General features: G+C 49.7%; 1 protein-coding gene across 1 annotated transcript in view; it reads left to right on the forward strand.

The window, feature by feature from the left end:
* Positions 1-5,408: 5,408 nt before the first annotated feature.
* The window catches only part of PRCC (proline rich mitotic checkpoint control factor), a 31,878-nt gene continuing 13,919 nt past the window's right edge, over positions 5,409-23,367 (forward strand). Inside the window, exons 1-2 of the mRNA XM_058660444.1 lie at positions 5,409-6,267; positions 21,478-21,525. Coding sequence (XP_058516427.1) covers positions 5,800-6,267; positions 21,478-21,525 — 516 coding nt within the window. The 5' untranslated portion in view covers positions 5,409-5,799. The remainder of the gene's footprint in view (positions 6,268-21,477; positions 21,526-23,367) is intronic.

Below are 23,367 nucleotides of genomic sequence, written 5' to 3' on the forward strand. Positions count from 1 at the left end.
TTGGGCCCGGTGGCGTGGGCTAGCGGCTAAAGTCCTCGCCTTGAAAGCCCCGGGATCCCATATGGGCGCCGGTTCTAATCCCGGCAGCTCCACTTCCCATCCAGCTCCCTGCTTGTGGCCTGGGAAAGCAGTTGAGGACGGCCCAATGCATTGGGACACTGCACCCACGTGGGAGACCCGGAAGAGGTTCCAGGTTCCCAGTTTCGGATCGGCACGCATTGGCCCGTTGCGGCTCACTTGGGGAGTGAATTATCGCACGGAAGATCTTCCTCTCTGTCTCTCCTCCTCTGTGTATATCTGGCTGTAATAAAAATGAATAAATCTTTAAAAAAAAAGTGAACTTTAAGGAAAAATTGGACTGGGGTCTGGATACTTTACATACCTCTCCTGATCTCTATGCTACCCCACTTCCTTGTCCTAGGACCTGGCTTCCTGCATAGCAAAAACTGTCGGCTTTATTCCCTCTTATGAAAAATTCTACTCTTAATTTTTCTTTTCTTTTTAAAAAAATATTTATTTATTTTTATTGGAAAGTCAGATATACAGAGAGGAGGAGAGACAGAGAGGAAGATTTTTTGTCCGATGGTTCGCTCCCCAAGCAGCCGCAACAGCTGAAGCTGAGCCAATCCTAAGCTAGCAGTCAGGAGCTTCTTCCAGTTCTGCTATGTGGGTGCAGGGTTCCAAGGTTTTGGGCCATCCTCCAACTGTTTCCCCAGGCTGCAAGCAAGGAGCTGGATGGGAAGCGAGGCCGCCGGGATCCCATATGGGCGCCAGTTCTAATCCCAGTAGATTAGAATCCTATCCCGGGATTAGACCTGGCGCCCATAGGGGATGCCGGCATGTTCAAGGCGAGAAATTTAACCACTATGCTATTGCGCCGGGCCCACCACTCTTAATTTTCATGGGGTTGGGCACAAGCAGCTGTCCAGTGACAAGCAGTGAGGGAGTTTATGTGGGTTTCTGATCTTCCATCCAGTGGCTCACTCCCCAAATGGTAAAAATGACGAGTTGGGATGATCCAAAGCCGTGAGCCAGGAGCTTCTTCTGTATCTCCCACAGGGGTGAAAGGAGACCATCCTTATACTATTTTTCCTGGCTACAAGCAGAGAGTTAGATAGGAAGTAGAGCAGCAGAACATGAACCGGTGCCTATATGGGATGTTGGCACCACAGGGTGGAGGATTAGCCTATTGAGCCATAGCACTGGCTCTGAGTTTCTTAGGGAGCATTTAGCCCACCCTGGATTCCCTTCATTTTCAGAGTTTCAGTGCCTTCTGTGCTCTGCTCCAGATGGGCACAGACAGGATGAGCCTTACCACCCTTCAGGGCCTCTAGGATGGACAAATCCGCCACCTGTGGTGTACCTGCTATCCATCTTCCAAATGCTGTTCCATTTCCATCCCCTCCCTAACTCCCCATCTTGTGTGTTTGAAACTTTTCAAAATGATCTATAATGCCTTTAGTTTCTTTTAAAAATGTCCCTTATGGATATTTTAGTAGGGTCTCATGGAGAGCACTAAATTAAGTACATCTGTTTATTTCAGTAGGTTCTCATGGAAGACTTTGAAGTTAAAAATTTTTAAAATTTCACTTCATCAATGAAGAGAGAGATCTTTCATCAGCGGGCTCACTTCCCAGATGTCCACAGTATCCAGGGCTGGGCCACAGTGGACCACAGGAGCCAGAAATTCCAAATCACGTGGGTGGCAGAGACCCAGGTACTGAAGCCATCACTTTTAGGGTGAGCATTAGCCAGAGCTGGATGGGAAGCAGAAGAGCAAGGATGCAAACCAGGCATGTGGGTGGAATGTGGACATTCTTAGCAGTGTTGTAACTCTTGCACCAACTTCCCACCACAACTACTGATACTTTTGAGTAGATTATGCATGTACTGGCTGCAGATTTTTTTAGACTTATTTTTATTAGAAGGTGGGACAGAGATCTGGTTCTACCCAGATGGCTGCAGTGGCTAGAGCTAGGCCAGGTTGAAACCAACAGCTTGAATCTGGCACTCTCATGTGGGTGGCAGGTGGCAGGGGCCCAACAATTTGGGGCCATTTTTCTGCTAATTTTCCTAGGTGATCAGCAGGATGGTGGACTGGCAGTGGAGCCATCAGGATTCAAATTAGTTCCTATATGGGATGCTGGTATCGCGGGTAGCAGTTTTACTCACTTTGCCACCCCAATGTGCTGGCCCCTACTGGTTAAAACTTTCCAAATACAGGGCTCGGCAGCGTGGCCTAGCGGCTAAAGTCCTCGCCTTGAACTCCCTGGGATACCATATGGGCGCCAGTTCTAATCCCGGCAGCTCCACTTCCCATCCAGCTCCCTGCTTGTGGCCTGGGAAAGCAGTTGAGGACGGCCCAATGCATTGGGACACTGCACCCGCGTGGGAGACCCGGAAGAGGTTCCTGGTTTCCGGCATCGGATCGGCGCGCATTGGCCCGTTGTGGCTCACTTGGGGAGTGAATCATTGGATGGAAGATCTTCCTCTCTGTCTCTCCTCCTCTGTGTATATCTGGCTGTAATAAAATGAATAAATCTTTAAAAAAAAAACCCTTTCCAAATATATAAATGAATACAAAGTGAAAAATACCTTTCCTGTCCTAAAAATGCGTCCCTAAAATTTTATATTACTGGGCACGGTGTGATAGCGTAGCAGCTAAAGTCTTGCCTTGAACGCACCAGGATCCCATATGGGCGCTGGTTCTAATCCTGGCGGTCCCGCTTCCCATGCAGCTCCCTGCTAGTGGCCTGGGAATGCAGTTGAGGACGGCTCAAAGCTTTGGGACCCTGCACCTGCGTGGGAGACTCTAGAGGAAGCTCCTGGCTCCTGGTTTCGGATTAGCTCAGCTCCAGCCGTTGTGGCCACTTGGGGAGTGAACCATCAGACGGAAGACTTTCCTCTCTGTCTCATCCTCTCTATATATCTGCCTTTCCAATAAAAATAAATAATAAATCTTTTAAAAAATTTATATTATCGATTTCTTGCTTGAAAAATTCTAAAACTTTTTTAAAAATTAATTTTATTTATGGGAAAAGTGGAGTGACAGGGAGACAAGGAGAGACAAAGCAATCTTTTCTCCACAGTTTGACTCTCCAAATGGCCTCAATGGCCAGGGCTGGGCCAGGCTGAAGGCCAAAGCCTGGCACCTCTTCCCGATCCCCCATTCAGGAGGCACGGATCCAACTACATCGGCCATCTTTCCCAGGCTATTAGCATGGAGCTGGATTGGCAGTTGAGCAGCCAGGACTTGAACTATCAGATGACAGCATTGGAACTAGTAGCTTTACCTGCTGTACCAGAATGCCAGTGTCTGGAAAACAATTTTTTAAAAAGATTTTATTTTTATTGGAAAGTCAGATATACAGAGAGGAGGAGAGTCAGAAGGGAAGATCTTCTATCCAATGATTCACTCCCCAAGTAGTCGCAATGGCCCAAACTGAACTGATCTGAAACCAGGAGCCAGGAGCCTCCTCTGGGTCTCTCATGGGGATGCAGGGTCCCAAAGTCTTTGGCTATCTTTGAATACTTTCCCAGGCCACAAGCAGGGAGCTGGATGGGAAGCGGGGCCACTGGGATTAGAACCAGCACCCATTTGAGATCCTGGCACTCAAGGTGAGGACTTTAGCCCGCTAGGCTACTAGGCCTGAAAAACATTTTTGTGAGCAAGATTTATCCCTGAGAAAATGGATCATTAATCTCTACAGTAAGAGGACTCAGCTTAGCACATGGGCATAAGGACGCAGTGCAATAACCTAGTGGCTAAAGTACTTACCTTGCATGCGCCGTGATCCCATATGGGTGCTAGTTCAGTCTTGGCTGCTCCACTTTCCTTTCAGCTCCCTGCTTGGGGTCTGGGAAAGCAGCAGAGGATGGCCAAAGGCTTGGGACCCTACACCCACGTGGAATACTCAGAAGAAACTCCTGGCTTTTGGCTTTGGATTGGCTGAGCACCAGCCATTGCGGCCACTTGGGGAGTGAATCATCGGAAGGAAGATCTTCCTCTCTGTTTCTCCTCCTCTCTGTATATCTGGCTTTGCAATACAAATAAATAAATCTTAAAAACAATTGTCTTGTTTAAAAAAAAAAAAAGAACATTGGTATAAAACAAAGGCAGGTGCCTGTGCCTCTCTTAACAGTCAGCAAGCTGTGTTGATGAGCAGCATGAACAGTCACTTCTCTCAGTCCTGAAGAGTTTCTCAGTTTTCCTCGCACGGAATAGTGCAAGGTTGTATATAATGCTCTATGCTTTTTCCAGAGGTGGAAAGTGAGACATGGAGTGTGGCTTGGCAAGCCTGATTCCAGGGCAGGCTGGAGCAATGTGCCCAGTTCAGCGCTTGCCAGTTGCCAGGCAGCACCTGCTAGGCCAGTTTCTCCACGTGCACCTGCTCAGCATTCAACTCGTGAGCGTCTCAAAGATCTAGATGTCTGGGAGCCCCATCCCACACGGAGTGCACGGGAATCAGGAGTTAGCACTGGTGAGAAGTTTGTTTCAGGATGCTCATGCAAGATATTGAAGCTTGAACACAAGTACCCAGAAATAAAACAAAACAGAAATATGCTCCACCCATCCAGGAGCAAATGAGGCAGGCATGATGAGCTGGATAGGGTTATCCATACTTGTAGAAGGACCAGAAGGGAAAATACAACCAACTAGCACCCAGGATGCACACCCAGGCATTGCAGGAAGCACTCACAGACACCCCCGGAGGCAGAGGGCATCTGCAGATGCAGGGGGACACAAGTTGGGAGGGATGGACGCAGGTGAAAAGGCCTGAGAGCCCGAGCCCGTCGCTTGGCTGTGTTGAGCCGAGGAGTTTGGAACAGGCTCCTGGCTCCCAGCGATCCGAAGAGTGTGGCCGAGGCCATAGGGCGTGGTGTACTCCTGGGTGTGCATCCTGGTCATGGCTAAGGAGCTCGCCACATTGTTTCAGCTATTTTAAATGTTTATTATTAGGCCTGTAGCCTCGCTTTCTTTCTGGAGTCTTGCAGCTTCGTTTCGTACAGATTTCTCGGCTCTTATACCCGGCGTAAAAGAGCCTTTTCCCCAGGCTCAGCCGACTCACAGCTGCATCAGTTCATTTACAGATCACGTTCTCTTTAAGCTATTTACACCGCCCCCCGCCAGCTCTCCGCGTCCCCGAGACAATCCTCCACCTTCCCAGACTCCCTCTCTTTAGCAAGGCACTCGGCATTTTTAAGTGCACCACATTTCCCATAAATCTTAGCGCCCTAGGGACGCTAAACGCGTCCTAGCGAACTTCAAGTACCAAAATGCTCTCCTACCCATCTCGGTGTCTACCGCGGTGGCTGATGGGGCTTGTAGTCATTTTAGGCCGTATCACGTTAACAAAACTACTGCACCCACAAGACCTTGCGACAGAGGCGGGCTTCTCTCCAGTCTTTCTGCGCGCCACTTAATCCGTCCTCGGACTCCAATTCCCGCCCTGCCTTGTGCAGAGATCCCTGTGGTGGAGAACGGGGCTGTTTTCAAAGTGTTCTCTGGGAGTGGTAGTTCTTATGTTGGTGCGCCGAGGAGGAGGCGGAGTGACTCGGCGGCCATTAGCTGTGTGTAGTTGTCCGGGACTAGGAGCTTAAGTGAAGAGGGAAGGCTTTACTCGGTGGAACTCAACCATGGCCTTGGGCTCTTGCCGGGGCTAGACCTAAGAGTACAGAACAAACAAGCTTTTTGGTTCCCCGCCCTTTTGAATAGCGGGGCCTACTAGGCCTCCGGGCATCCCCGGTGTCAAGTAGGCCTCGTCTGCCGGCAAGGGCGCCTCAAAGGCGGGAGGCAACATGTCGCTGGTTGCTTACGCCAGCAGCGATGAGAGTGAGCCGGATGAGGCTGAGCCGGAGCCGGAGGAAGGGGAGGCAGAGGCCCCTACATCTGGGCCCACTTTAGGGGGCTTGTTTGCTTCTCTTCCTGCACCTAAGGGTCCGGCCTTGCTGCCCCCGCCCCCTCAGATGCTGCCCCCAGCCTTCCCCCCACCGCTCCTGCTGCCCCCACCTACCGGAGACCCCAGGCTCCAGCCTCCTCCCCCGTTGCCCTTCGGCCTGGGCGGCTTCCCCCCACCTCCGGGGGTGAGCCCTGCTGAGGCGGCGGGAGTTGGGGAGGGGTTGGGATTGGGGCTGCCCTCTCCCCGAGGCCCTGGCCTCAGCCTGCCCCCTCCTGTCGGCGGTGCCGGGCCCACCCTGGGGCTTCCCAAGCCAAAGAAGAGGACTGAGCCCGTGAAGATCGCGGCGCCGGAGCTACATAAGGGGGATGTGAGTATCAGATTCCCCCTCTCTCCCAATACTGTCCGTGGAGTTAGAGTTTGGCTTTGGGATGGACTTGAGGAGGTGGAAAGATAGGCTCCCGTAAACGCGTCCACTGACTGGAGGTGAAGTTGGTCAACTTGCTAGGGAATTAGGATGCAGGCTCGGGACACATGGCATCCTTCCGGGGGACACTGACTGGGCCAGGCCTGCCGTGGTCAAGTCTTCGCCCTCCTCCTCTCCTGGGCACTTGAAGAAATGACAGGCAGTGGGGCTGCTGAATGTCGAAGGAAGTGGATTCTGTGTTTGGCGGTGGGGGGGTAGTTAGACAAGATATTGAGCATCTGCCAGATGTTGGCAGAGAATCCTGAGCGATAACCATGCTGTTTTCAGAAGCTGGGCTGCTATGGGGTGGTCAGTGAAGTTTGGAGAGGGGGTCGGCTTGACCCTCGGCCCTGACGTGTCCGGTTCACCGTGGAGGTGGTGCACACTGTCTCTAGAAGAGGCAGGCTAGCTGAGGTGGTGTTGATGGGTTGCAGTGGAAAAGTACTACAAGGCCTCTTGGTAAGGGTGTGGGACAGAGGAGGCAGATCACCTTCCTGGGAGAAGTCAGTTGGGGGATCCCAGCTCAGCTTTGGACAGTGAGAAGTTTCTTGCCCCTGCTTTGCCTTGTTCTCCCCACTCTGCTAGTGGCTTTTTTTTTTTTTTCCTTTACACTGGCTGTTGCTGTTGATTCTTGCTCCAGATAATGTTAAGGTTCCCTCCCTCTCCTCAGTCAGTTGTGGGTTAAAAAGGATCATTCTCAGTGCAAACTTTTCCAAGTCTTACCTGTTTATGTATTTGTTATTACCTTTAGATTAGTGTCTGTTTACAATTTTCTTTTTTTTTTTTTTTTTTTTTTTTTAAAGATTTTATTATTATTGGAAAGCCGGATATACAGAGAGGAGGAGAGACAGAGGGGAAGATCTTCCATCCGATGGTTCACTCCCCAAGTGAGCCGCAACGGGCCGGTGCTGCGCCAATCCGATGCCGGGAACCAGGAACCTCTTCTGGGTCTCCCACACGGGTGCAGTGTCCCAAAGCTTTGGGCCGTCCTCAACTGCTTTCCCAGGCCACAAGCAGGGAGCTGGATGGGAAGTGGAGCTGCCGGGATTAGAACCGGCGCCCATATGGGATCCCGGGGCGTTCAAGGCGAGGACTTTAGCCGCTAGGCCACGCCGCCGGGCCCTGTTTACAATTTTCATGTATTTTAATTTTTTTATAAGATAGGGGGAGGAGAGAGATCGAGATCTTCCATCCCTTCATTTGTTCCTCAGATTTTCACAGCTGCCAGGGCTGGGCCAGGTGGAAGCCAGGAGCCTGCTGTGGCACCGTGCTGGCCTCATCCCCTACTTAGTTAAGTGCAACCTCTTTTTTTTTTTTAATTTTTTTAAAGATTTATTTATTTTTATTACAAAGTCAGATATACAGAGAGGAGGAGAGAGAGAGAGGAAGATCTTCCATCCAATGATTCACTCCCCAAGTGAGCTCAACGGCTGGTGCTGAGTCAGTCCGAAGCCGGGAACCAGGAACCTCTTCTGGGTCTCCCATGCAGGTGCAGGGTCCCAAAGCTTTGGGCCGTCCTCAACTGCTTTCGCAAGGCCACAAGCAGGGAGCTGGATGGGAAGTGGAGCTGCCGGGATTAGAACCGGCGCCCATATGGGATCCCGGGGCGTTCAAGGCGAGGACTTTAGCCACTAGGCCACGCCACCGGGCCCAAGTGCAACCTCTTGTTACCTGTTGCATAGCACTTACACCATCTCACATCCCATACACACATACACATATACACACATATATATAGCTACTGTGGTGTGCAAACTCTGTGAAGGTAGCAGTTTTTGGTTTTTTGTTTTGTTTTAATCCAAGAGACAAAGAGAGAGAGCCACGTGCACAGGCTCACTCACCAGCTGCTCGCAAAGGCTAGGACTGGGCTGTGCTGAAGAGTGGATCCCAGGACTCAGTGCAGATGTCCCAGGTGAAGGGCAGGAGCCCATGTGTTTGAGCCATCACTGCTGCCTCTCAGGAGTGTGCATTAGCAGGAAGCTGGAGCTGGCAAGCGCAGCTGGGTGTCTAACCAGGTACTCCCGGTATGGGCTATGGACCTGGTGACTGTGGGCCAAAAGTGTGCTCCCGGCCCACCTCCCTCACCCCCTCCTTTGTTTATTTATTTGTTTTACAAATTTATTTATTTTTATTGGAAAGGCAGGTTTACAGAGAGAAGAGACTCAGAGAGAAAGAGTTTTCCTCTGCTGGCTCATTCCCCAAGCGGCCGCAGTGGCTGGAGCTGAGCTGATCTGAAGCTAGGAGCCAGAAGCTTCTTCTGGATCTCCCACATGGGTGCCAGGTGGCAAAAGCTTTGGGCCATCCTTGACTGCTTTCCCAGGCCACAAGCGCTGGATGGGAAGTGGAGCAGCCGGAATATGAATGGACACTGATATGGAATGCTCATGTTGTAGGCAAAGGAATAGCCTGCTATGCCACTGCTCTGGCCCCAGTAATTAATTCTGAATTATTTTTTTTTCTTTTAGATTGATTTACTTGAAAAGCAGACTGACACAGAAAGAGACAAAATGAGAAAGAGATATATCTTCCATCCTCTGCTTTACTCCCCAGATAGTCACAACAGCCAGGGATGCCCTGGTCTATGCCATGAGCCCAGAACTCCATCTGTCTCTCCCATATAGGTTGTCAGGGGCCTACACACTGTGGCCATGCTCTGTTGCTCTCCTAGGCTTGTTAGCAGGGAGAGCATCAGGACTCAAACGGGTGCCCTGATACGGGATGCTGGTATCACTGGTGGTAGCCTACCTGGCTGTGGCCACAGCCCCTGTTCCTAACTCAGCTGTTGCCATTCATTTGTTCATTCAGTGTCGAGGTGTTGCTTTGTGCCTGATTCGAGTGTGTCAGTGAACATGATGGACTCTGCCCCCGGGAGCAGCTTGGAGAAATAAATAGGGAAATTGATTTTAGTCAAGTCAGAGAAGAACCACGGTACAGCCTGTGCCAGGGGAGTATACCACCAAGGTCCTTATCCAGTCTGATGAGGTTAGGAAGGCTCCTAGAAGGGGGAGGTATCTAAATGAAGCTGAAACAGGTGAGTAGGAGGAAGCAGGAGACGCTAGAGTGGAGACTACATGGGACAGAGGCAGCCAACTATGAACTCTGGGAGGTGACAGGGAAAATGAGAGTCTCTTGAGTGAGAGAGGCCCAGTGGCTGGTGCATGGTGTGGGCCCATTACAGTGGTGAGATGGGGCTGAGGACAGAGGCAGAGGCCCTGGGACAGCAGGATGCTAGGCTGCGGCCTTCGCGCTTCATTCTGGGCTGCTTGCGAGCCCTTGGGCTGACTCTAAGAGTCTCGGAGGGAGCGAGCCTGGCTGAGATGCAGTGGGAGAGTTGCTCGGCAGAAGGTTAGAGGGGGGTAGGGACCAGAGGGTCGAGGTCTGTTTGGGTGGTAGAAGCGTGAGGGTTGGTTGAAGAGCATGTAAGCTGACTGTCTGCTCTTAAGGCGCAGGAAGGTGGTGTGGTGCTGCCATTCACTGAGGGACTGTTAGAGGCAGAGCTGATCCGGAATGAGTTAGCCTTCATTGGTTGCAGGGTCAGAAGCCACCCATGTTAACCTAAATGTTAGGGTGTGGTCCACATAGCCTGTGTGCTGGTTAGAGAGCTGGTGGAGGCTCAGCTGCTCTTTGGCCTTTGTTGAAGGTGAGAGGGAGCCACCCACTCACACCTTCTTGGGTTTGTTTTTGTTAGAGATCAGCCCAGATGGAACTTCAGTGCTGGAGCCAGTTCTGATTTTCTGTGAAAGAGCATTGGAGTGTTTGGGTCTCAGTCAGGCCATCCAGTCAGCTGCAGTCAGGATAGTGTCAAATTCTCCACGCAGGTGCCTTCCAGCAGAATCCCCTTGCAGCTGACGCTCCTGGGTGCGGGGAATGAGGAGGGATCCTCGCGCTCTTTTTCCCCTTTGCTTTTCTTGCTGTGACCCAAGCCATATTGGCTGATTCATGGCCTTAAGATTTAGGCTTTTGTTTTGTTTTGTTTTTAAGATTTATTTATTTTTATTGGAAAGCCAGATTTACAGAGAGGAGAGAGATCTTCCACCTGCTGGTTCACTTCCCTAGTGGCCACAACAGCTGGAGCTGGGCTGATCCCAAGCCAGGAACTAGGAGCTTGTTCTGGATCTCCCATGTGGGTGCAGGGTCCCAAGGCTTTGGGCCATCCTCTACCTCTTTCCCAGGCCACAAGCAGGGAGATGGACGGGAAGTGAAACAGCCAGGATACGAACCGGTGCCCATCTGGTATCCTGGAGCATGCAAGACGAGGATTTTAGCCACCAGGGCTGCTACTATGCCAGGCTCACTACTGCCCTCAGATTGTTCACTTAACTGGCATAAAACTCGGAGCTCTGAGGCTATGATTCCATTAATTTTTGTCATTTCTAGTAACCAAATACTAGAGGTGTCTGTGGTAGATTCACATGAGGTTGTACCTGGCTCATAGGGCAGGGGGTGTAGGGTGGTGTTCATGAGTGATCTGCTTAGAGTGTGACTCTGTGCTGGTCGCTTACCCCTGGAAGGAAGCAGAAGCTTAGAGAATGGGGGTGAGTGACCTAAAGCCACATGACGGAAGTTGCAGAGGTGCTGTTTTGTTCTGTCTTCATGCCTTCTGAGAAGAGATAGAGTGGGGCTAGTTGTGGCACAGAAAATTAATCTGATGTTTGCAGAGGATTAAATTTATCAGTGCCAGTTTTGAGTCCCAGCTTCTCAGCTTGCCATCCAGCTTCCTGTTAATGTGTCTAGGAAGGTTGATGATGGCCCGCTTGGGCCGCTGCCACCTGTGTGGGAGACTTGGGTAGAGTTGTAACTTCTGGGCTTCAGCCTGCTTTGGGCCTGTCTCTTGTAGGTATTTGGAAGGTAAACCAGCAAATGAACAGTATTTGTCTGTCTCTGTCTCTCCCTTTTCCCTCTGCCTTTCAAACACATCAATTAAATAAATAAATAAATTTCGGAAAGTTAGCAAAAGGAGCCAGAGGCAAGCAAAATTTAGAAAGCGATATAAACAAGGAGCACAAAAATTGGAGGGAGGAAAAAAATCCTTTCTGATGGATATATGTAAGCAGAAGGTACTGGGGATCAGTGAATCTAAGTTGCAGGGCCCTGGGTGGTAGTGGGCAGGGCGTGGAGCCCTGGGGGCCAGGAGTCTGGCTGGGCCCTTCTTTCCTCCTTGGCTGCTGGCCTTGGCAGTGAGTGCTTCTTGGAGAGGGCGAGCGCCAGAGCCTGAGGAGATAAGAGGGAAGCAGCCGCTGCGGACGAGGCTCTGGTAGATGAGCAGACCCTGCGGGTCCCAGCTTAATGGGAAATGTCTGCTTCTGTTCTTGCTCAGCAGCCTCAGGTGTATGTGTCTTGTCACTTCTGGCAGCTGGCACAGAGAAGACAGCAGTGGCCATCGAGGCCAAAAAGAAACACAGTGCTTTCTTCTTTAGAGACATCTCAGCCAGTGCCAAGAGGAGAGAGAGTGAGTGTGTGTATGTGCTTGCACATGTATGCATGTGTCTGGCTAAGTACCCTCACCCATGGGTGCTCTGATGCTCTAGGCATAGCACTCGGTCTGGTTGGACAGACCCACTCCGATTGCCATCTGCTGGCCTTCAGTACACCCCAAGGTTTGACTCCGCATCTTCCATTTACTATGCTCCCAAGTGTAAAACGCTTGGTGGTTTCTCAAGAAGTTAGCACTCAGGTCCAGTGCTGTGGTATTGTGGGTAAAGCTGCTGCCTGCAATGCCAGCATCCCATATTGGCATCAGTTCCAGTCCTGGCAGCTCCACTTCTGATCTAGTCCTTTACTGAATCTGGGCTGGGAGAGCAGTGGAAGATGGCCAGAGTGCTTGGGCCTCTGGACCCAGGCTTCGGCTTGCTCCATCCCTGGTCTTTGGAAGAAGTATCTGTTTCCTGGTTCCTGTGTTCTGCCTGGCCCAGCACCATCCGTTGTGGTCACTTGGGGTGTAAACCAGTAAAGAGAAGACCCACCTCTCTCTCTCTCTCTCTAGCTCTGCCTTTTGCTTATTTATTTTAAGATTTATTTATTTTTATTAGAAAGGAAGATTTACAGACAGAAAGGTCGTCTTCCATCCACTGGTTCACTCCCCAGGTGGCCACAACAAGTGGAGCTGAGCCAGACTGAATCCAGGAGCCAGGAGCCTCTTCCAGGTATCCCATGTGAGTGTGCTGGGTACTAAGGACTTGGGGCGTCCATCCTCTGCTGCCCTCCCAGGGAGCTGGATGGGAAGTGGAGCAGCTGGAACACAAACCAGTGCTCATATGGCATTCTGGAACTTGCAAGGGGAGGATTTAGCTAATTGAGCCATCACAATGGGCCATCACAATGGGCCCAAGTTTATCTTTCAAATAAATAGAATATGCATCTTGAAAAAAGGAGGGGGCTGATATGATGGCTCACTTGGCTAAATCCTCCCTTTGCAAGCACTAGGATGCCATGTGGGCGCCAGTTTGTGTTCCGGCTGCTCTACTTCCCATCCAGCTGCCTTCTTGTGGCCTGAAAAAGCAGCAGAGGATTACCAAAGTGTTTGGGACCCTGCACTCATGTGAGAGACCCTAAAGAAGTTCCTGGCTTTGGATTGGGTCAGCTGTGGCTGTTGTAGCCATTTGGGGAATGAACCAGTGGAGGGAAGATTTTTCTGTTTCCTTCCTTTTTTTTTTTTTGAAGATTTTGTTTATTTTTTATTACAAAGTCAGATATACAGAGAGGAGGAGAGACAGAGAGGAAGATATTCCATCCAATGATTCACTCCCCAAGTGAGCGCAACGGCCGGTGCTGTGCCGATCCGAAGCCAGGAACCAGGAACTTCTTCCGGGTCTCCCACACGGATGCAGGGTCCCAAAGCTTTGGGCTGTTCTCGACTGCTTTCCCAGGCCACAAGCAGGGAGCTAGATGGGAAGTGGAGCTGCCGGGATTAGAACCGGCGCCCATATGGTATCCCGGGGCGTTCAAGGCGAGGACTTTAGCTGCTAGGGCACACCAGGCCCCATTTATTTATTTTTATTGCAAAGTCAGATATGTAGAAAAGAGAGACAGAGAGGAAGATTTTCTGTCTGCTGATTCACTCTCCAGGTGGCCACCATGGCCAGAGCTGAGCTGATCTCGAGCCAGAAGCCTCTTTGGGCCGTCTTTGACTGCTCTTCTAGGCCACAAGCAGGGAGCTGAATGGGAAGTGGAACATTTGGGACACAAACCAGGGCTCATATGGGATCCTGGTGCGTACAAGGCGAAGACCTTAGCTATTGCACCAGACCCATGATTTTTGTTTGTTTGTTTGTTTGTTTTTAGGATTTATTTATTTTGCTGCAAAGAGAAAGAGGGAGAGTCATGGGTCCAGCGCAACAGCATGGCGATTAATGTCCTTGCCTTAAACGTGCCAAGATCCCATATGGGTGTCGGTTCTAATCCCGGTGGCCCCACTTCCCATCCAGCTCCCTGCCTGTGTCTTGCGAATGCAGTCGAGGACAGCCCAAAGCCTTGGGACCCTGCACCCATGTGGGAGACCTGGAAGAGGTTCCTGGCTCCTAGCTTTGGATTAGCTCAGCACCGGTCGTTGCAGCCGCCTGGGGAATAAATCATTGGACTGAAGATCTTCCTCTCTGTCTCTCCTCCTCTCTGTATATCTGCCTTTCCAATAAAAATAAATAAATAAATAGATAAATAGATAAATAAATAGAAAGAGGGAGAGGCAGAGAGAGAAAGAGAGATCTTTGATCTTCTGCTTCATCTCAAAATGCCTATAATGTCCAGAGCTGGGCCTGTCCAAAGCTGTGAGCGAGGGACTTTTTCTAGATCTCAGGTCTCCCCTGTAGATGCAGTGGCCGAAGACCTTTGGCCATTCTCCACTGACTTCTCAGGCTATCAGCAGGGAGTTGGATCTGAAATGGAGTACCCAGGATTTGAACTAACACCAATATGGGATGCCAGCACTGCAGGATGATTAGCTCACCATACCACCACACCTGCTCCTTGATATATATGATTTTACCATGCTAAAGAACTCATATAGGAAATTCCCCTTCAGTTGTATACTTTGTGCTTTCTCTAAATTTGGTCCCTCTAGCTCAGTTGTTTATTATAAAAGAGAGGAAGAGGGAGAGAGAGATATTGGAGGAAAGAGAAAGAAAAGCAAAGAAAAAATTATGTGAAAGGCAGATTTTAAGAGGAGCTGGTTCATTCCACAACATGGCCACAATAGTTAGGGCTGGGCCAGAAATTGAGGCGGTGGGGATTCTACTTATTTATTTACTTATTTCTTTCTTTAATTTTTGATGTTTACGTAGTTGATAAGGACCGATGCCCATGTGGACTGCTGATAAGGGTGGGAAGAATTGAGGAATTGAGGAATGGGGGCTTGTGGATGAGACAATTGTTATTTCAATTTTTTTTTCCTACATCTGGAGGAAGGGAGGAGAGAAGAGGAGAGGGCTGCTACTGCATCAGTACCCAGGGATGGGGGATGGCTACCCAATGTCTTTCCAGGGTCCCTGATATAGAGCATATTCTGAGGGTACTGTTACGTGGTTTCAGTAGTTCTGAGGTGTTGATGATTTTGCTGCTCCAAAATTGAAGAAATGTCCATTGGCTGATGTAGTCCACTTTAGCGTCTTCAGTTGCTGTCAACATTTGACCAGGAGAGTTGTCCAGTGTGTTCTGCCTCCCATGGTACTAGGTGTCCTCTGCAGGCCTCTGTGATCTGTCTTGTCTCCTTTGTGCATCTGCACATGCCAGCCACTGCACGGAGCAGCAGGGATTTGAACTGATGCTTCAGTATGGGATTGCAAGCAGATGCATTGCAAGCAGATTTATAGAGAGAAGGAGACAGATCTTTTGTCTTGTAGTTCACTCCCCAAATGGCTACAATAGCCAGAGCTGAGTTGAACTGAGCTGAGCTGATCAGGAGCTAGAACTACTTTTTTTTTTTAAAGATTTATTTATTTTTATTGGAAAGGCAGATATACAGAGAGGAGGAGAGACGGAGAGGAAGATCTTCTGTCCGATGGTTCATTCCCCAAGTGAGCGCAACGTCTGCAACTGAGCCAATCTGAAGCCAGGAGCCAGGAGCTCTTCCAGGTCTCCCACGCAGGTGCAGGTTCTCAAGGCTTTGGGCCATCCTCAACTGCTTTCCCAGGCCACAAGCAGGGAGCTGGATGGGAAGTGAAGCTGCTGGGATTAGAACCGGTGACCATATGGCATCCCGGCACGTGCAAGGCGAGGACTTTTAACCACTACGCTGTTGCGCTGGGCCCAGGAGCTAGAACTTCTGATCTCCCTCATGGATGCAGGGTCCAAAGACTATGGGCCATCCTCTGCTGCTTTCCCAGGACGTAAGCAGGGAGCTAGATTGGAAGTGGAACAGCTGGAGCACAAACTGATGCCCATATGGATGCTGGCACTTGTAGGCAGAGAATTAGTCAGTCGAGCCCATGCACTCTGCTCCCCTGCTTTTTTTTTTTTTTAAGATGTATTTATTTTTGTTGGAAAGGTGCCCAGAAGCATTTTGAGTGGGTGATGCAGCTGGTTGAAGTTAATGCAAGGGGCATGTCCTCCTGTTTGCCTACTCTCCTCCGCCCTCTGGCTTCCTCTGGCCACAAGTAGATTATTGGGTATTTTAGAACCCTGCTCCTTAGCTTGGAGAAGTAAGGACTTGCTCTTGCTCCTCTCTTAGAGATGAGTAGCAATGACTTCGAGCCCAGCACATTTCTGAATTCCTTTAGCATTTGTTTTAAGAGGCCCTTCATACTTAGTTGGGTTATGCCATGGCTTAAAATGTGGTTCAGTAGACGTTTAGTATAAAATGCACCAAGAAAGGAGACTTGTGAGTTGTCATGGCAATCCTCTGAATCCAGAAATAATAGGGTGTTCAGAGTCTTCCTACAGATTTTCTTCTCCTACTCTCAAACTCAGATTGTTGGTATAATGGAAATAGTCTTTGCCTGTGACATTTACAGAAAAATTGAATTTTCTTCCCCCGGTTGATCTGGTCTTCAATCCAATTAGCCATAGGACAATTTGCCACACCACACAGTCCTGCTTTTTGTTTGTCACAGGATATGACAGCTGAAAGATAAACATGTACAATTTTATAGAGATTTATTCAACTTTGAATAAAACTTATTACCAGATTGCTGCTGTTGGACCTGTCATCTAACTTGTTAAATTTTGTTTTTTTACGGCCAGCATGATGGTTCAGTTGCTAAATCTTTGCCTTGCAGTGCCGAGATCCCATATGGGTGTCTGTTCATGTCCCGGCTGCTCCACTTCTTGTCCAGCTCCATGCCTGTGGCCTGAGAGAACAGTGGAAGATGGCCTTACTTCTCCACTGCACCCACATGGGAGCTCAGAAGAGGCTCCTGCTCCTGGCTTTGAATCGGCTCAGTTCTGGCTGTTGTGACCACTTTCACTTTACAATGAAGGGCACAGCTACATAGATCTTAACATCTGCTAGTTCATTCCGCAAATAACCACAACAGTCAGAGTGGGTCAGAGTGAAGACAGGAGGCAAAACCTCCATCCATGTCTCCCACATGGGTAGCAGGAATACAATTACTTGAATCTGAATCATCATCTGCTGCCTTCCCAGGCATGTTAGCAGAGAGGTAAATTGGAAATGGAGCAGCCAAGACTGGAACTGCCACTCCGATATGGGATGTTAGATGGGACAACTCAACCCCACCATGTCACAACACCCATTCTGTAATGTGTGGAAATTTAACGATTTATTTTTATTGGAAAGGTAGAATTATGTAGAAAAAGAGAGACAGAGAGAAAGACCTTCCATCTTCTGGTTCACTCCCTGAATGGCCGTAACAACTGGAGCTGAGCCGATCTGAAGTCAGGAGCTTTTTCCGGGTATTGCATGCAGGTGTAGGGTCCCAAGGCCATTGGCCATCCTCTACTGCCTTTCTAGGCTGTAAGCAGGGAGCTGGAATAGAAGTGGGCCAGCTGAGACATGAACTGGTGCCTGTATGTGATGCTGGCATTTATAAGGTGAGGATTTAACTATTGAGCCATCGTGTTGGACTGAACCTGTTGAAATTTAAACATGCCCTTTTCCAACCTGATGTCCCAACATCACCCATCTTTGGTGGATGATGTCCTACTAATTCTGACTCATTTGTGCCTGTTGTGTAACTGCTAGGTTCATCACATGTGTACTTCTGCCTTTACTGTGACAGCAAGAACTGTTCCTTGCAGTGGAATGCTGCCAGTCCGTGGTCGGGGGGCAGTGTTTTTCATTCCTAACTGCTGCCAAGTATACATCTAGAAGCCGATAAGGGCAGGCAGTCTGGGTACCTAAATATGGGGAATGAAGTATCGTGCAGTGACTGTCACAAGACAGACTCCTCCTGCCTGGCCGAGACTGCCCTGTGGACCTGTGACTGTCATCTCCCCCTCCAGCCCAGCTAGCCTCATTCTCTCTGCTTCTATGAGTTGCCTTGTTTGGGACTTCGGGATGAGAATAGGCAATGCTCGTCTTTGTATGCCTGGATTATTCCATTTAGCATAATGTTTCCAATCCCATTCATATCACAATTGACAATATTTCCTTCTTTTTTCAGACTGAATGTTGCTGGGGGTGGGAGTGTGTGCGGGTCACATTTTCTTCTTTCTTTATTTTTTATAAAGATTTTTTTTTTTTAATTGGGAAGCCAGATTTACAGAGAGAATGATCTTCCATCTGCTGATTCACTCCCCAAGTGGCCACAACAGTCAGAGCTGAGCTAATCTGAAGCCAAGAGCCAGGAACTTCTTCCGGGTCTCCCACATGGGTATATAAAGCTGTCCCAAGGCTTTGGGCCATGCTCTGCTTCCTTGCTAGGCCACAAGCCATGAACTGGAAGGGAAGTGGTTCAGCTGGGACATGAACTGGCACCCATATGGGATCCTGGTGCTACTAGGCTGTTGTACCAGGCTCAGGTCATATTTTCTTTTTTGTTTTTTCTTTTTGATTTATTTATTTTTATTGGAAAGGCAGATATACAGAGAGGAGGAGTGACAGAGAGGAAGATTTTTCGTCCAATGATTCACTCCCCAAGTGACCGCAACGGCCGGTGCTGCACCGAACCAAAGCCAGGAGCCAGGAACCTCTTCCAGGTCTCCCATGCGGGTGCAGGGTCCCAAAGCTTTGGGCCGTCCTCAACTGCATTCCCAGGCCACAAGCAGGGAGCTGGATGGGAAGTGGAGCTGCCGGGATTAGAACCGGCGCCTGTATGGGATCTCAGCGTGTTCAGGGCAAGGACTTTAGTCACTAGGCCGTCATGCTAGGCCTGCAGGTCTTATTTTCTTTATTCATTCACCTGGCAGTGGGTTCTTAGGTTAGCTGTGTTCTGTTTGTGGTGAGCGGTGCTTCGGCGAGCATGGGAGTACAGCCATCCCACAGCGTGCCGAGTTCACGTCTTCTGGGTAAATCCTCAGTGCTGGGCTTGCTCAGGCAGATGGTAGCTCTCTGTTGTAGTTTGCTTTTCTTTTTTCTTTCTTTCTTTTTTAGTTGGAAAGTCAGATTTACAGAGAGAAAGAGATACAAAGAGAAAGATCTTCCATCCTGTGATTCACTGTCCAAGTAGTTGCAACTGCTGAAGTTGTGCTGATTAGGAGCCAGGAGCCTCTTCCACGCGTTTCAGGGTCCCAAGGCTTTGAGGCTGTCCTTGACTGCTTTCCCAGACCACAAGCAGGGAGCTGGATGGGAAGTGGGGCAGTCAGAATTAGAACTAGCGCACATATGGGATCCCCTTGGATTCAAGGCGAGGACTTTAACCACTGGACTAATGCACTGGGCCCTGTTGTAGTTTTCCACACTGACTGTACCAACTGATGTTTGTTGGAACCTGTTGCTCTTGTCCTTGCCTGCCTTTTGTCACAACTGTTTGGATGCTTGTCATTCTTCCTCGGAGATTGGACATTCTTTGGTGACAGACCATGACACCCAGAGAACATTTTGAAGCACACTGGGGTATAAAGGGTGCAGTTTGTATCTCTGGAGACTGTGGCCCAGGACTCTAGCTGCTTCAAGCCCTGCCTGGGACACTGGGAAACTATGGGATGTAACATTGTCATTATAAGACCTGGAATGATCTTGCATGCAGTAGGTTCTCTTAGTTATGATTGTGGTATTATTGCAGAGACTAATCGGAATTGAAAATATGATATATGAGCATCAGTTTCAAGACAAGATTTGAGTTCTTAAGAATCTAGGTGATCAGGCCCGGCGGCGTGGCCTAGCAGCTAAAGTCCTCGCCTTGAACGCCCCGGGATCCCATATGGGCGCCGGTTCTAGTCCCGGCAGCTCCACTTCCCATCCAGCTCCCTGTTCGTGGCCTGGGAAAGCGGTCGAGGACGGCCCAGTGCATTGGGACCCTGCACCTGCGTGGGAGACCTGGAAGAAGTTCCTGGTTCCCAGCTTCGGATCGGTGCAGCACCGGCCGTTGCGGTCACTTGGGGAGTGAATCATTGGACGGAAGATCTTCCTCTCTGTCTCTCCTTCTCTCTGTATATCTGACTTTGTAATAAAAATAAATAAATCTTTAAAAAAAAAAAAAGAATCTAGGTGATCAGGTTGTTAGATGCATGATCACCTCTATCAGGACTTGGCCAGGGGGTGGGGGACCATTGTGGCACAGATGGTTAAAGCTGGCATAGGCTTTTGTTAAAAGGGTGGTTTCTGGGCCCGGTGGCGTGGCCTAGCGGCTAAAGTCCTCGCCTTGAAAGCCCCGGGATCCCATATGGGCCCCGGTTCTAATCCCGGCAGCTCCACTTCCCATCCAGCTCCCTGCTTGTGGCCTGGGAAAGCAGTCGAGAACGGCCCAATGCATTGGGACCCTGCACCCGCGTGGGAGACCTGGAAGAGGTTCCTGGTTCCTGGCTTCGGATCGGCGCTCACCGGCCCGTTGCGGCTCACTTGGGGAGTGAATCATCGGAGGGAAGATCTTCCTCTCTGTCTCTCCTCCTCTGTGTATATCTGGCTGTAATAAAATGAATAAATCTTTAAAAAAAAAAAAAGGGTGGTTTCAGTTTGATCTAGCTCCCTGTTAATATGTCTGAGGAAGCAACAGAAAATGGCCTAAGTGCTTCGGTTCCTGCCACCCATGTGAGAGACTCGGATGAAGCTCCAGAGTTTTGGCTTCAGCCCAGCTCTTAGGAAGTGGACAAATGGAAAACTTGAAGAGCCTTTGTTTGCTTCCATGTTCTGGTTCACTCTTCAGATAGCTACAAAAGCCAGGATTGAGCCTGATTGAATCCAGAAGCTCCATAATGTCCCCCATGTGGGTAGCCGGGGCCCAGCCACTTGGGCCATCTTCTGCTCTCTCAGGCTATTATCAGGGAGCTGGATCTGAAGTGTAACAGCTGGAACATGAGCTGGTGTTGCTGAGGGATGCTACTATTACAGGTGGCTGCTTTACCTGTTATGCCACAACACTGAGGAATTGTATTGAGTTTAAAGTTTAGACAGTTTCCAGCTTGATGACTTTGAAACAACCCTGTTGTATCAGAAGGACAACACTGTGACCTCCTGTCTCGCCCCAAATCCTCTCCGTTGTCATTTGCCCGCCTACCTGACGGTGAGCAGCTCTGTCTGGCAGACAATAGATCATTCTTGCAGAGGGAATGGATCTCTCCAAAGGCTTTGACCTTTAATGCCTCATAGAAGAGTAGTTAACACACCACTTAATCCCACCGGAGCGCCCCAGCCCTGTGGTTATGCAGTCTGTATAAGTGGTTTTAAAAGTGAAGCCGAGATTGGGTGAGATTGTGGGCCAAATACCATTAATCTTCTAGTGGACAGATTTATAGGAAGAAAAATGGGTATAGCCTTTTCTTCCCACCAAGGACCAAATGGGCGGAAATAGTCTTAATTTAACAGATTAGAAATTGACGCCAAACAGACTATGTACTGAGTCTGGGGAATGGGAGTGCGTGACTGTGGGACAGGGAGCTGGGCACTGTTCTCAGCAGGGTTGGTGACCAGGAAAGAGGCCCCACTATTTGGCTGGGCCCAGAGTGGGCGCTTCTCTGCACAGGGTGGCTGCACGGATAGCCCCTTTACGTTTGTGTGGTTCATTGCATGTGTTTCTCCTGCTGTCTTAAAACGGTGAGTCCTTATTCCATTTCTCTTTCTCTTAGTCAGATTCTGAGGAAGATGAACCCACAAAGAAGAAAGTTGTCCTTCAGGTAAGCTTTGTGACATAACTGCAGCCAGATCTTGTCTTCCCCACATTGTTTGCTGAAGACAGGACTTGGAGCACCCAGCAGTTCTTGCATCAGCCCGAGAGCAAGTATTTGAGAGCCGAGTGGGTCTGGTTTGGTGTTTCTTGCGTGTCTCTTCTCAGTGTTGTGGCTTTGACGTAATGGTGTCAGCTCTACCAGAAGACAGGCAGTGGCAGGGAGATGGATCAGGACTCAGTTCAGTTCATGGCATTTTGGCGGAAGGATTATTTAGGGACAGAAGGGAAATGGCTAGATGGAAATGCTGTCAGGAAGCATCCATATTTCACTAGCACCAGTATTGTCCACTTTTCCCTTGTTTCACTTTTGCCTTGGGAAATACATTCTTTTTTTTTTTTTTTTTAAGATTTATTTTATTTTTATTACAAAGTCAGATATACTGAGAGGAGGAGAGATAGGGAGGAAGTGGAGCCGCCGGGATTAGAACCAGCGGCCATATGGGATCAAGGCGAGGGCCTTAGCCACTAGGCCACGCTGCCGAGCCCAGGGAAATACATTCTTAAATAGCACTTAGTGTTACCAGGCACTGTTCTCAGTGCTTTAGCAGTAGTGCCCATGTAGTATTATTTTTATTCCTGTTTTCCACATGAACAAAACCGTGAGCTCAGGCCACTGAGAAGACCGGAGTTGGGAGTCAGACTCCTCAGGAAGCGTTTTCCGCTGCACTTGAGCTGTGCCCTGTCCCTCTTGGCTGCTGCTCTGTGATCAAGATGGGGTGCCCCATCCCCCTGAGTAATGCCATGGGTGATGGTCTTGCTGCTGGCTTGTGTTTTCCCTCGTCCCAGGATCTTTGATTCAGGCCCCCAGAAGTTTCTCTCTCTGTTGTGCCTAAACTTGGTAACTCTGACCTCATGTGGAGAAGGAAAAGCAAATAAGGTGGTTGTCCCAAGGTTTGAACCTGCGTTGCTGAAACTGCCCCTTCCCCTAGCTACCAAGGCAGAGGTCTCAAATGGGCGCACTTGCTTGGGAGTTAGAAACAACTGGCAAGGGTGAGTGATGTGGGATCCCTGGTGACAGTGAGGGTGATGAAGGAGTCACGGCAGAAGCTGCCAAGCTGAGACCCAACAAGGCCTATCAATTCTCCTGTTGCAAGGACAGCCTTCTGGAGGGGGTGTCCTGGCTCAGAAGGCACCCTCTGTGACAAGAGCAGGTTTACAGAGCACAGGGAGATGTGAAGGGGTAGAGGCAGCAGCATAGGCAGGTAAAGCACCCAGGGGACCCTGCCCTGCAGAGGGAGGTTGAATGCTTCAGGGATTGCCTGAGGATGTATTCTGTGCCTCACAGGCTCCAGTGACCCAGACACACGCACACAGCTAGCAGCAGAGGAACCCACTGTTCACCTTTGTCAGTCCTCTTGCCTTTTGCTTGACTCTGTGGCTTGCTCTAATCATTCAGGGCACTTCTTGCCTGAGGACTGAGGCACACTGTTCCTCTAGGACAGTGACACCAGGTGCCACTTGTCACCCCTTCACCCTCTGGTTAGATCAGGCTGGCCTTTGAACATGCAGAGAGTGGAGTCTGAGAGGTTCTTGCAGATAGTGGGGGTTCTGGATGGCTAGGCCAGTTAGCTTAGATCTCAGTAAGTTGAGTGACTGGCACCAACAAGCTCATGTCCCACATCCGCACGGCTTTCCTCGGGCAGGGAGAGGCCTTCTGGCACCTGACATGAATGTTTCTTTTGGACACTTTGTTCTTGACTTCAGATGGCAGTCAAAGGATGACTGACTTCTCACATTAGGATGCCCCTCTGGGCATGGTGAAAAAAATAGGCTGGAGACAGACCTGGGC

This window comes from Ochotona princeps, chromosome 2 (genome assembly GCF_030435755.1).
Source record: "Ochotona princeps isolate mOchPri1 chromosome 2, mOchPri1.hap1, whole genome shotgun sequence".
Classification (NCBI taxonomy): domain Eukaryota; kingdom Metazoa; phylum Chordata; class Mammalia; order Lagomorpha; family Ochotonidae; genus Ochotona; species Ochotona princeps.